The sequence below is a fragment of the Varroa jacobsoni genome, unplaced genomic scaffold, assembly GCF_002532875.2.
Source record: "Varroa jacobsoni isolate VJ856 unplaced genomic scaffold, vjacob_1.0 scaffold_243, whole genome shotgun sequence".
Taxonomy (NCBI): Eukaryota; Metazoa; Arthropoda; class Arachnida; order Mesostigmata; family Varroidae; genus Varroa; species Varroa jacobsoni.
Genome location: NW_019213145.1, coordinates 81,148 through 96,030, shown reverse-complemented (window position 1 = coordinate 96,030; position 14,883 = coordinate 81,148). Strand labels below are relative to the sequence as shown.

The 14,883-nt window shown below is 41.7% G+C and overlaps 1 protein-coding gene and 1 long non-coding RNA gene across 2 annotated transcripts in view; one reads left to right on the top strand and one right to left on the bottom strand.

Moving 5' to 3' along the window:
* Window positions 1–7,818: 7,818 nt before the first annotated feature.
* The window catches only part of LOC111274009 (uncharacterized), a 22,944-nt gene continuing 15,879 nt past the window's right edge, over window positions 7,819–14,883 (bottom strand). The window contains exon 2 of the long non-coding RNA XR_002688159.2: window positions 7,819–7,998. This is a non-coding gene — a long non-coding RNA (uncharacterized LOC111274009). The remainder of the gene's footprint in view (window positions 7,999–14,883) is intronic.
* The window catches only part of LOC111274007 (frequenin-1), a 76,125-nt gene continuing 71,783 nt past the window's right edge, over window positions 10,542–14,883 (top strand). The window contains exon 1 of the mRNA XM_086967491.1: window positions 10,542–12,538. Coding sequence (XP_086823617.1) covers window positions 12,451–12,538 — 88 coding nt within the window. The 5' untranslated portion in view covers window positions 10,542–12,450. The remainder of the gene's footprint in view (window positions 12,539–14,883) is intronic.

The following is a 14,883-nucleotide window of genomic DNA, read 5'->3' as shown; positions in this document are numbered from 1 at the left end:
TGCCGGACCGGCGATTGAGTTCGGACGCGTGTCGAAAAGCGTCATCGAGCAACGATCACGCATCGAGTATCGTGTGAACTCAGGCGGTAGGGATCTGCCTTAACATGACTACGCGGTTAATGTCAATTCGGCCGGTTCCTACCGGTTGACAACTGATAGTAGTATTGTGGTTATGGTGCTCCTTATACTAATCTATCGGAGACATGGCGACTGGAGACTGTAACTGTAGCAGCGACAATTTCCGCAGCAGTACAAATAGTACCATTAATAGGAAAAACAGAACAAATAACACCGATAGTAACTCCTGAGCACCCTCTGCTAGAGAGAGACCAATGATCAACTTTCGGATACTGAAAACGAAAGTATAATAAACGAAAGCATTGACGGCAAAGGTGCGTACACTGGCTTCGACGTGTTTACTGTGATCCCCGGCGCAGCCGTCAACGCCGCTGCTTTTGTAGTAATTTGTAGTGGTTCTCTGCTCTCTTTTCGTTGGTTTGTCATATATTTGCGTCAGTGGAGCGTTATTCCCGCCAATGGAAGCTTTGTCTAATCTATCTCCGCCGTGTTCTTCTTTATAGTAAGCATAGTCGTTTGAGCGCTCCACGAAGGGGTGACGTGGCGTAAGCGCGGCCATCGACAAACGTAACACAACGCAAGCAGTTGATAGAAGTCAACAGCGACCGACTGGAGGTCAAGTAGCCGAGCTATTTTTAGATGCGCGCGAATGCTCAATTCGATTTTAGAAACGGCCGGCGCATCTTTACTATAGTAGACGCACGTTTTAAACACGCCGCTTCTTTCAAGCTGAACGACTAATTTAAAACTATATATAGTATTTCATCCAGCATTTCCAGTGCCTCAGTCTGGTTATAGCAAGGTAGTGGGTAAACGACGACTAGTAATGGATGATGATCAGTGTCATCATTCACTCACACAATATCAAAGACTGAATTTAGAAGCACGCAAAAATAGCGATATCTCCTAGCCTAGATGAGGTATTTCCTGAGCTACCAACTACGACGGATAAGACTGAGTGCGTCTAACGTTCACACAAATGTTACCAAATAGGGCTGCAGGAAAGATTAGGGTTCTGGTCACACCACAAAGTTGCGCGATGTATGTACACACGTACGCACACGCACACGCATACATGCATATACATTCACGTTCATAGGCATGCATATGCATACGCATATACATACATACATACATACATACATGCATATACATATATATACACATACATACATACATGCATATACATATATATATACATACATACATACATACATGCATATACATATATACATACATACATACATGCATATACATATATATATACATACATACATACACACATGCATACATGCATGCATATACATACACATACATGCACGCAAACACACACACGCACGAACACATACACATATGCAGGCACGCATGCACACACGCACATACATCTACACGCGTATATGCACATACACACATAGATAGCTTAGTGCGAAGAAATAACGTGGTGTTATCAATCTGAATGCTGACGTATTGTTAGAACATACCACCGCCGATTTGAAGCGACGTGTTCCCTACCCAACACCCTGTAGTGCCTTGATTTTCTCTACTATGGAACGCCAAACAGCACGCGCCTCCGTATGTTCCTCCGACGCTCTTAGCAACAGCCTTCCCACCTCCATTCATTCATTCATTCGTACATCTATCAAAACTCGCTTCTGAAAGAACCTTTTACGGGAATCTGCAGTTTCACACCAGAGTTTCAAGCCACCGCTTACTATCGGCTGGGTGTCGTCGACGGTATTATGGATTGATAAGTATTCTTAACATCAGCAGCTTTTGAAGTATTCTGCTACATTTGAGGATTTACCGTCGTACTCAGTAAAAGTAAGATCGGTTGCAGCACTTACCCAGACTGAAAGACGTGTCAATGGTAAAGATACGAGACGTCCGAATTGAACTTATGAACTAGTCCTCGCCAGATCCAAATTGTAAATTTTTTATTGTTTTGTATCTTTATGTCGGTAGGTTGCCCTATTTTTTTTTGCTAAATACCTAATTTTGTTTTTATATCAATGGCAGCAATATTCCATATTTCAGTAATATTTCAGTAGTCAACAGCACGTTATACAGGGAGTAGCTACTATTAAGAATATAGCTCCAAGCTGAACTAATGGTTTGATCGTAAATTGTCTTCGATACGAAGGACTGTATACAAATGTCAAGCATTAAATTATAAATACTATGTCTTTACATTACTCTGTGCTTATTCACATTCATAAGCTGGTTCCTTTCTTACAAGTACAGATGTCCTACAAAGGACAAAAGAGGCCGCGTCTCGAAAAAAGCTATCGTAAGTTTTTTGTTTTGGCAGCAAAAGTTAAGCATTCGAGCAGTTGTAAGTAGTATTCGTATACGCGGTTTCGATACGTCTAAAACGAATGGTGTGAAATAGGGGCGTATGGCGGAATAATTTAGAAAATCCTCATTTTTCATAAGCAGTAGTAACTAGGAAAGCTATGGCCACTACAATAAAATACTAATGGCTAATCTTTGCAATAGGAATTTTACCGCTTTGCATTCAATAACCCCAAGGTCTATATACAAGTTTGTCTAATAGGTCGCAGGCGAAGACGAAATAACAACAAATCCGGACAAGTATGATTAGTCAACAAACACCGTAGGTTAAATAAAGGGCTTTACGTATGACGCTGTCAGATGGAATTTACACGAAGGAAATGTAACTGCAACTTGGTGTTTATTTGATAGAGTTGCGGCAAATGCACGCAACAGCTCCGACGGCGTACGTTATCCGATGAATTCCTAAATGCACTAATGGAAGTAGGACAGCAGGTAACGTAACAGAAATTATGCTGACAGCGCGGCGAGACGCGCCAATCACACGGAGCAGGTGACGCCACTTTTTCATGAAACGATCCTTTCGGACTCGCGTTGTTTTACTTTTTTTCAACCATAGGAAACACTGGTAGTAAGAGATCAACGAAAACTCGTTAATTAATACATTATTAATATTGATATCTACATTAAGTTCTCTTCTGGTGTAAACTTTGATGGTTCCACACGGCGATTGGTCGCGACGATCGCGATTTACGGAAAAGTCAATGGCTTATCTTATTGTATGTTGCAAGATATTCTCTGGTAAATTTGCGTATTTCATCATACAAAGCCGTACTAAGGACGAGAGATCGCACTCCTGAAAATTGTCAAATGTTTTCTTGTTTTTAAAATTTGTGTAAATTACAATTATGGCATGCATAGCCGGATATTAGCAGCAGTTACAGGATTGATCAGGAGTCAGGTGATTTCGGCCATCTCTTCTAAATGGAATCTGAACATTGTGGTCCGTGTTTCAAACGAACCGACGTCGACTGATGTAATCACTGCAACTTCCATAATTCCAAAGAAATTAAGCGGTAACTCTAAGCTAGCTTCGAGGTGATATTTGGCCCTTTATTCAATAGTTTGTATTACTAGTGATACACAAGAAATTAAGCGAAAGAACCTGTGAATAAGTTACATTCACATTGTATCTGATACCCCAAAGAGTTTCTTCAGGCTATCTAAAAGCAGCTATAGAGATGGCCAACTTCTGCGTGAGCAGAATTCTTTCTTGGGAGTTGATTCCTGTCTTCCTGTAACCCGTTATGGAATAAAACCATATTTCTGGCCTCGTCCAACGCAGCTAAAAAAGAAAAATAACTAAGTGATTGTCACAAAAATAGACCCTTGCTAAAATTACGCACCAACTAATTTTGATTATTGCGCAAAGTGCCAGCCGTCAATCTCACACATGCTAATTGATCAGGTTCTACCCACGCTCCTATCCTTCCGTCATTCATGCAAATCTCCCTGCATTCAGCCACTCCTGCGATCTAGGGGACCGATTCTATACAGGCGGCTCTGGTCACCCGCGAGAGCCTAGCCTTAGACAGCCACTTAGTTAAAGTAAATTTATCCACTGAGTCGAGTCCTCGTCAGAACGGAGCATCGACCATATAAGCGGAAACTTGTACCTAATTTTAGGCTGTTGCACATCAAGCAGTTGTCCATGGATCGATCGACCTGAAAGAACTACAGCAAGCCGAATTGCTCCGCAGCTTTAACTTACGTTTGCGTGATCAATCAACGTAGCAGCACCGATGGACAAGAAGTCGCCGCTAAGGGTGCACGAGCGTACATCCAGCTTGTTGGAAGCTTCCTTTTTAATTTTCGGCGATGCACTCAAACAAAAAACGACATACGAAATGCCGTTGGAACAGTTGAATATAATACGTATCCACTTATTGACTTATCATAATATAGCCCGACAATTCACAATCAAAATACCTGTGTATGTCTTGTGGCTGGATAAGTTAGGAGTCTATAGAACAATATGCATCGTCGGTAAGTGCTCTAAGCAGGAGACAGCCTATCAGGCAGGCTGCGAATTGAAACTGTAACAGGACGTCGGGTCAGAGTGATTCTTCTTTACTACTCGCATGAATCGAACGTTTACGGATGAAAGACATCCTTTAATGACATTCAAGTCAGCTGGAGTTCTACATTATTTCTAATCTAGATGGTATATATAAAAAACAATTTTATCGAAGAAGTGTTTTTCAGCATGAAGAAGCCACTGCTATATTAAGTTCCCTGCTTCCTTAAATGAACATATAATAAATATAGTTATATCGTAACTGTCTATGTACATTGATGAAGCTTGAACGAATAGGCTAATGAAATACCATGATCAGCTGCTCCTCTGATCCTCTGTCTGAGAAAATTGTTTGCTGTTAATTAGATTCTGAAACGTTGATGATGAACCCTGCTAAGTACTTTTAACTTTAATATTTTAAAAATAAAATATTTTTACACTGAAAACATTCAAAGGTGACATTACAATGGACCGCCTTTTAGAAACGGACGACACTGGCCTATGTCGGGTAATCTTATTCTTTTTACTATTGTAATAATACATTACGAATGCGTGTATAGCCATCGAATTAAATGACGCTCTTCTTTAAACAACCGAAGCTCTAAAACGAATAAATACTACGGTGCAAGTACGTAACGAATGAATAAATGACATCATTCTTAGGAACAGGACTTTGAGGGTAGGGTGTTCGTCCTTTTCTAATGCAGTGTCTCGCATATGCTGGAAGTTCCGAGCCCTCACAACGAGGTCGATTACTGAGGTGCGAAGATCCTTCACAGCAAATCTTTTCAGAGGAATTCGACCTGGGCTACCTAGAAGCCTGGTCAATTGACGCTGATCCACAAAAATGGAAGGTCCAGAAGGAGCCGTTTCGCATATGCGACTAAACCGTTTATATTATCCCCCGTCGTTTGGTAGTTACGCAACGTCAAGCCTGTACAATGTCTTAGTTTTTATGAATAGAACAGAACAAAAGCTTCTTATGTCTGTGTATGAAAGTCAGCCAAACCAGAGACGTTAGCTAAAAGGATAACATAAATAAAGGATTGATCTTGGCTCCTTACAAGCGAACTCCGCACAAGCGTCACCTGTGAACTTCACTGGCTCGAAAGCATCGAGCTAGTAAAACGTTTGCGTGAATGCAACCTTCTATGATTATATGTAATCCATGGGCGTGCCATTGCCATAAAACTCATCAAAAACAAGCGTAGCCCTACGATAAGTGGTAGCGTAAACTGCTGGAGGTCCTCTTCTATATGTTCAAGTGCTCACGGGGGCTCGTCTGTCTTCAAACAGTTTCGCTGGAGAATATATTATTTCAAAAAATGTCCGAGGGTGTTATCGTTTCGGTGCAAGCTGATCTTGCATAAACAGGCTTTAGTGTTGCTCTTCTGGCTTACGGCCTAAGCGCCGTGGTATTTGGCTAGACAGAGCTCAGTTGTGGGGTTAGCAAACATCACAGATGGGTTTGACCATGATGTTGTATTCGAAAATGATTGGGTATTAGAATTTTCATTCTGATTCCTGAAAATATACCAAGAGACGTTGTTTACAAAGGCCATAGATATGCTCGACATGTTCATATTTTGTGCCTGATCTGACTGAATCGAATAGGTTTAGGTATTTGATATATACCTGGCAGAAAGCGTTCAACATGCATTTGTTGACTAGCACTTCTGATGTTGGCATAGATTCTATTGATTGCGTATATGCGCTTTATGCTTCCGAAAAATCGGTGCCTTATCAATGGGCAATAAGCTGATGGACAAATGTGCACGAGACGATGTTCCATTGTTGTTAGATACAACAGCGCCATTGGGAAACAGATGACTGCTTTATATAAGCTTCAGTTACTCGGACGAGTGAAAGTGACTCAGAAAATTTCGACTCTGACAGAATGAGACCAGTCCCTAGAGTAAGAGGCTATCAATGAAACTATAAAACCCCAGCTGACAGTTAGATACTGAAGCTGCCAACAGAAGCTACACAGGCGCTAGCAAATTTATCTTTGTCTTTATTTCTGCAAGACTAGCTAGTCGAATAATGTCCTCGGTCAGCTAAGTAAACAAGAGAATCTCGTTTAGAATCTAGAGAAACTTTAGGCTATAGGGGCTGGGTAGTACATTGTACCGAAAAAACTAATGGCACATGCTATTTGGAAGACTGCTTCCATGGAACTTAGACGTTAAACGAGAAGCACTTCATTTACTAATTATCCGTTCGTGTGAATTACTTTGGGTTTAAAATAAGATCGAATGGGCCTAAGTCTATCGGCGTAATTAGTTTCAGTCCTAAAACAGGTTGACAAAATTGATCCGACTGTTCATCGATCCGAACGACGATTCTATACAAAGTTGCTGCACATGGATCTAAACCTTCGGATAGGGTCCATCACTGACGGTCCGTTTTCTCTTCGCTACCCGGGCCTACAGTGTGAGTCCATCACTAAATATCTAGATCACATAGAAATTCTCTCAAGTCCGCGATGCAGGAAAATACAAAGTGTGCTACAAAATTTTTGCTGAACTCGTACTCGTACGAGCTTCCGTCGTACGCGAAAGATCTCCGGAATAATTCTTCCAGCTATTCGCTCTAATATAGGAAACTTCCAAAACCATTGCAGCTCATCGCATTATGTTAATTCAGTGTTTTCCGCTCACTTTTGCCATTTTCTACAGAGCAGGGCGTCTATTTCATCGTCTCGACTTTTCTACCGCAAAAACATATGCACGCCAATGATTGGTGTCAGCTTAAACAGGGAACATGCGTCTAAAAATATGCCCAACGATAGTGCGATGATCAGTCGATGTATTCTTATCAATTGAGTTAATCGGTTTAATTCCGTTCTACCCTGTTCGTCATCCCACGCGTTCACCCCGCCATAACAAACTACCAAGAGACCTATCTCAACACGTTCTGCCAAGTACCTTTTATCTAATCTCTGATGCATAGATTAATTTCGCCCAGGAGCCTTTGCCATAGTACAAATAGTCGCGGCTCTCTAGTGACCTCCAAGATTTTAACACGCCACTGAACGAGTGTAGCCGCTGAATGTAAACGCGATACGAGAGTATCTTGATGTTATTGTGTTGTCACTTTTTCATTCTATTATTCACTGTGATAGAAAATGGCATCAGTATAATACGATACTTCGGAGAGAAATTACTTTCGAGTGTTTCGCTTGTCAGGAGAACCGCCTGGGTTCGGCTTGATAGGAAATAAACTTCTAGCTTGTTGGAGTGTTAGAGCAACGTTCGTTGACAACACACTGATCTGGGACTTTCGATCATATTAGTATTTACTGCCATTCATAGACACCCTGCTTCAGCCATTCAAGAGCTTGATGGGACGGAATGAAAAATAGATATGGGTCAAATCAAGTCCAAGTCATTTTTATTGCAACAAGAAAAGTATTTATAAATAACCGTTCAGGGGTTCGGGGTGAAGGGTACGAGAGTGGATGACAAATATCGGCTAGTGATCTCGGCTAGTGGAAACCGGTTGCCAAGGTCGACCTCAATACTCGGCTTACGTGAAACAGGCAGGTGTTCCTTGAAGAAATAAACAAAATCAAAAGAGGCCGAACAAATTAACAGCAATCATTATCAGACAGTCTAATAACGAAGTTCTCATTTTGCGTTTCTATCCTATTCTAAATACCTGGGCCTTAGTGTTTTCTTTCTGCTTTGTGTCTTTTTTTTCGTAAACTTTATTTAGCTCTTATCTCGCTTTCGCGTCCTATGCACAATTGAACGCCATGTTCTCGCGTCCAGATGTCGCCAACCGTACGGCTACTGCCTGTTTGTTTCGCATTCGCAAAGCGCAGCCAATATGCTCACCCCCGGGGGTTAACAGTTAAACATAATTAATCAACACTTCGATGTGACGTGGATCTAGAACTAATACGGTTAACAAGCTTCTACTGATTGAAACGAAATAAGCCTGCAGGTCTTCGAGTTTTATTATTCAATAACAGGCACAATTTGTTAAATTAATTCTTTAATCAATTGCAATAGCATTGACACGCGTTACTGGTAGGACTTGGATCAGCGACATTGGCCTTTTCAGCCAAAGATTTAGCCGTCGTTCAACACTAACCCATATTCTATAACAGAATTCTCATACTATATATATAATATAATGATTGTACAATACAATGAATGCTCGTATATAGTTTGTCGAAGTGTCTTTAAATGGCGGCGTATTATTTAGGCAGGGCACATGATACTTCGAATTGATCGAGACCAATCGAACTTAAATCCATAAAAAGACCACATATTTTGGGCAAGCATATTGGCACAAAGGAACAATCGCACAAACCGCAAGTAAAGCCTTTCCTGAACGCTTTCCAAATGTATGGAATTTTAGTTCTTTGTACAAAATTCGTATTATAGATATAGAGCTGCAAGCTGATACAATGTTCTGTCAGCATCAATTGTTTTGCAACTACACGCCACTATGACCAATATCATTTTTACCTTCGCCAATGCCCAATGAGATCGATACGTTTGCCACACGCAAAATTCTATACATTTAGTGTAAATAAAGGTATGAATTTGCGTTATTAATTAGGCTGTTAAAGAAGGGGCATGTTTCTTCTTAGAACTGAACCAGTTCCAGGTGTTAGCAGTGTTTATAGCATTTTCCCAGCCTGATCCAACGTTCCGCTTCTCGTTACAACTCCTATAGGCTCCAACAAAAGGCTGACAGGGGGCCGCCGCTCTTCAACGATTTTCCTAGTTTCACGCGGTGCCTGCCCTCGAAAGTTTTACGGCCTCTGTCGACTGGTTTCGTTGACGCGTCGCGATATCACTTCGTTCGTTCGCTCGCTCGCGAATAAACAATTCGCCGCCATATAGTTTGGATGTCCGTTGGTTTCGACCCTGGTGACTCGGCTCTCCACTCCCATGCTGTATGCCCACTCCCATTGCCACCAAGAGTATGCTCCGTAGGCCTGTCAGGCCGGGGTGGCGTTGAATCGAAATTATCTGGTCAGTTGACTGTCAAATGAAAATCAATAGGGTGTAACGGTCTGTTTTGTGTATACTTGTTGGACGTAGATAGAATCATATTCCACGTTGAAAATGAGGACACCTAGTATTTTTAGTCGTACGCTACGGTGAAGGGGGCAAAATTGTGCACTTCATTAGAGGGTACTACGATTTTCCTCTGCCTTTTGAAAGCCAGAACCATCACACAGCGAAACTGAGATCAGTATTCTTTAAGAATGGACATATTAGATCGGCGCCTCCTGTTATTATTTACAGCTATGTATTACTGACTCTAGTAGCAATTGGCGTTTATGAAAAACTTCGGGCGAGGAACTTGGTGTTGTGTGTGTGTCGTCCTAGTTTAACGAGAGAATAGCTTTTTGCATTAAAAGAAAAAGCTGGCGGGAGATCATTGATTATTTTGAAAATTTTCAGTGTACTGTTTCTTACGCTGACACTAGACGAATGTAGCACAAATAAATATACCGGCTGAGTATTAGCTGCTACCGACGGCAATGCATTTAAATAATGGGTCCAGAGACAAAATACCACAGGTCTTATAAACATCAATATTTAATCTATCAATTTATATTTCCTACGCATAACTTCGATACTAAAGTACTTTTTGCCTGCTGTCATGTCTTTTAACATGGTTGGATATTTTACTATGCAAGTAAGTTTTCGCGATTACCTCTTCGCTATTCTATCAATAGCACGTCGCCATTAGGAGGTCTAGCCAGGGTGGGTCTTGTAGGCCCTTATTTGGCGCACGCCCAACAGAACTATGAAATGTGCCCATAGTCGTAACCATTTGCTAACGCTGAAGTTTGAACCAGCGATGCCCGCGTATTCATAGTTACCATAACAACGGGCTCAAAAACACGCGTATTACTCATCCGGGCCATTACGAAAGTTCGAAACGTCAATGTATGTCGCTGATCATGCGCATATTTTGACACTCCTGTCCACGCATTGCTGCAACATTTGACAATTCACAGAGTAAAAACAGGGTCAATGCGCTCTTCGCTAACGTAATAAACGAATGATTTTCAAAAAGTAAAGCCTGTATGGTACCCTTATTTACTGTATGGTTTTGGTCTAGGTATTGATTGGGCATAGATGCGACCTAGCTGGCCCGTTCACAGACGCGGCGACCAAGCGGTAACCTACCGACATGGATTGTCGATAGGCTTCAGTAGTACGCAAATGTTGCGCACTAAGTGTGGAGTCTAGTGACATGATGTGGCCAAGAGCATCATGGTAGCACCTCGCTGCCCTCCCTCACTACTGGTGGCAAGGGCAAAAGCCGACCGTGGGCTAACAGGGAAGCTTCGGTGGCAGCAACTGCGGCGGGTGGCGTGGCGTGGCGGGGCTGTCTGTCGGGGATGATTGAAGGCAGCGAGTGGTTGGGAGTCAGGATAGTGGCAATCCTCAGAAAACAGGGAGGTTCCGCGCTGGGTATCTTAGACAGGAGCAACGAAGGGATTCCTGCTTGTTGGGCCACGGGGTGAAACGCATTCGAGAGAGCCGCGTTGATGCCCTATAAGGCAACTGCTGCTGCTACAGGAAAGGAGTCCAGATGGATGGTCTGGCAGCGGCAGGAGCAGTCTAAACGGTCGCCAGTTTTAGTCAACAGTCTCCTCAGGGTAGCGGGGTGCCTCGCGCTGGACGAGCCACTCTACATGAGAACCGCATGCGAGGTCGACCATGTGGCTGCCGATTCTCGACAGATATCCGCCTATCCGATGTGTAGTCGCCATCCAATATCTGATAACGAACGGTGAGGTGGCCGTGGAGCAAGTTAGTCTACACGTTTTTGCGGTAGAGTGCTAGGCCGTTGAAGTCTAAAACAGTAGCGAAATTTGGATAATGAGAATTATAACAGTAACTTAAGGAATAACAACACCGGAAACACTAATAGCGAGAGTAACGGCTAAGTTAGAGCGGATGTCGCGAATTGTCTTTTTCAATCCTGCGCATTTTGTCTGCTGGAGAAGTACGTGATGCAAAAAAATTGAAGATGAATTCACAAACCGTTCGTATGGTAGCCAACCAGTGTGTCAAAGTGCGGTAGGAAGTTTCCTAGCGAGAACAGGACATAGGTAGATCTCTGCTTCGAAGGACGGATCAGCGGGACCCGTTACTAATGGGCCACTAATGATAATACCCACTGCCATGCAAGCCGAGTTCAACGTATAAATAAAACGGCTCGCCCAGCCTAAACGGTGCTACTAACTACTGCTACGGACCGAGTTTATTTAACGTGTGATTTAACTTTATCGATCGACGTACGGAGCTCATTTGAGTCTAGTCTGCTGATTGGCCTCTCGTGAATGAGACCCGGCCGTGATTGCTACTTCACGGAAAGCTCGACCCACACGTCCGTTCAGCATACGAAATACCTCATAACGGCACCTAGATTTTTAGCGACGTGAGACTGAACTTGTAACTCATCGAAGAGTCTCAACTGATACAGTTTCCTCAGGATCTGCTAGCCGACTGCAGTCCTATATCATCATCTTTCACTAATATTCCGCTGCATTTAGTACTAGTCTTACTTTGTCATCTATCCTGGCCCCGTCCAACTCAAAGCGGATTATCGTTTTGGCTCAAAATTATCGTTGTGAAGGAGACAGACGCGCGCAATGTGGAAGTTATGCTACAACGTCCTCAGGCTTTTAGAAGCGTGATAACGAAAAAAACAAGGAAGAAAAACACCCGTGAAATTAGTGAATGGAAACAATCTATTTGTGTGTGTGGTTAGCGAACTTACCAAGCGCAACCAACGGCGCAGACAACGACCGGGCATTCGTTCAGAACGGATGGTCTTCAGAGCATTGATTAGTGTGTGTGCGCACATATAGACCTTCGTGAGCACTGCGATTCGACCAAGCTATATGGTTGCTATCCGTTAATGGTGCAGAGCGGTTCGGGTCGAGGCCAGACTACGCTGACAATTTCTGAGTGAAATCTTCTCCGTTCGTAAACTTTGGAACCGTTGAGGTAGAATCAATGGATATCGCCCGGATTCTGCTCATGGGTCGCAGGGCGAGTAAGCTCAAGAAGGACGATATTAAGGAGCTCGAAGCTCAGACATACTGTGAGTACTAATGTTACTATGCTATGTATATATATATATATATATATACTACTAATATTGCATTACTAATCAATTTTAAATAAAATTAAAATATTTATTAGACACTTTTAGCTAATGAAGGCTGCTGCTCTTATATCGTACATAACGAGCCATTAACAGTCAATGCTGCAATGACTGGCATCTACTTTGTTGAAAAGAAGCCAGTTCGGTAAGCGATTTGTCTTTTCCCTTATATGTTGCTTCCGTTGCATGTGATTATGTGCTCCCTGCAGACTATTGTTATGCGTCATCGGATGAGAGTATCGAACGGGTACTGACGAAACAGCTTGAGAAGCAAGGTAATCAGAGGCAAATGGACCATCTGGATCACATCTGAGAGGATCAGCTTTCCGCGTCCCATAAACTGTATTGCCTATTCGATACGTGTTTCAAAAATTATGTGATTGCCGGATGACACCCCTTGTGATGCGGCATAACCATTGTGATCGAATTTGTGATCGCAAGTGTTTCAACACTTTCTATAAATCATTTTCTATAAAAATGATTTTTCACATGCAACAGATTACCGAATTGCGTCAATGTGCCGGTGGGCGTCTTTAACCAAAAAAAGTTACAATTATTATTATTATTAACAACCTGATCGAGAACTTCTGCATATAGGATAAGTAACTTTGTCAAATCCAGAGCATGCGCATGTAAACAACGTTTCACCTCTTGGATTCCAGTCGGTCGACGTCCATCTTTTGATAACGCATTACATTTCAGCCCATATCGTCGTTCCTCTACTAGTTAGAGCTTGAACCCAATGGATAAAAGTCACCTAAAAAATTGTTTATCTAATTTAAAAAAATCTTTAAAAACCCATTAGAAGTACGTAGCGGGAGAGTGTCGGCAGGAAAAACAGAACGCCCTCCTGTGATTGTAAAGCTGGCTGGCTGGCTGGCTGCTGTTTTGAGTCATGTGTGCGTCGAACGATGTGCCAACATGTGGATATTTAGATTAAGACATAAAGGAAACACACACATGTACAAAAGGAAATACCTGAAGGCTCGTCAACCTGTCCTATTAAGTTATATGTAGTGAAAAGTTCAAAATCTGAACATATCTGATTATTTACACGTTGGATAGAGGCTTAACCCGAAAACTAGGAACACCGGTTCTTGAATTCCTAGAAAAACGCTGAGCTGGTGGCATAGGTATGCTATGTAACGTTTGGGTGTTTTAGTAATATTGTAAAGTCATTTCTACAAATTAGGTTGCAATTTGGATTTAGCATTTTTAGTATATATTGTATGTTTAGAAAGCCTTGCGAAATAAGTCAAATAATGATGACATAAAATTAGTTACATTTTACCTTGTAACCTGATATGAAAAAAGTAACCTTTAATGGGTCTCTCCTGAACTATATTTTAATTACAACTTTGTAATAACTTGACAGTTCCTCATTGTCTCATGAGATCCCGTTCACTAGTACCTAAGATATTGACCGTTCGGTTAAAGGACATTAAAAGACGTGGTACTTTCAATATATTGCTACTTAATATTTGATGTCTCAAAACTAGCGCGGTAGTTTTAGTCTAAAAAAAACGGTTTATTTTTCCCACTGACATATGCCCGCAGGTTGGTATGGGTACGGGATTTTGTTAAAACGTCATGCTTCTCAAGTGTGCTCATGGAAAAATGGCTTCCGGTCGATTTTCAGTTCCTCGAGCGAAAAAGCTTCTAAAAGTCTGGTTCTGGGAATTCACACCATCGTTTTGAGCTTGTCTCTGAAATCTCTGCTTGCAGCATACCTTAGACGACATAAATTAAGCGATCTCTAGTTGCGCGGCAAGCAACAAGCAAAAATAAGATCATCTAACCATATTATTGGCTCCCGAGCTTTTTTTTGCCAGGCTAATCGCGGTACGTAACGTTTATATAATTATAATTTTAGGTTAAATTAAAAAAGACTATAATTTCATAGAATACCGTCATTTGTATGATTGACTTTATAATACGATGATCGAAGCATCTTGCGTTTACGCAGCGGAATTTCGAAATGGATGACATCGTATTCACGTAGCAGATCACGTAAAGGTTCTGATCTATCTGTAAAAGATACTGCACAGTACACTATCTTTACACGCAACATATAATGGGAAAGAGCGATCGTGTGCGTCAGCCTTACCATGGCTTGCGTTTTAACTTCAGACTTGAGCACATATGCCTTTGCCAAATAGGCATATGTAAATCAACATAATTACATTACATATTTATAAAGAAGCTTGTTTCACCTTCGATTTGTATTCTAGTCCGTAGATTTTTTTCCTTTCTATTTATTAATATGACAGAAGAAATATATT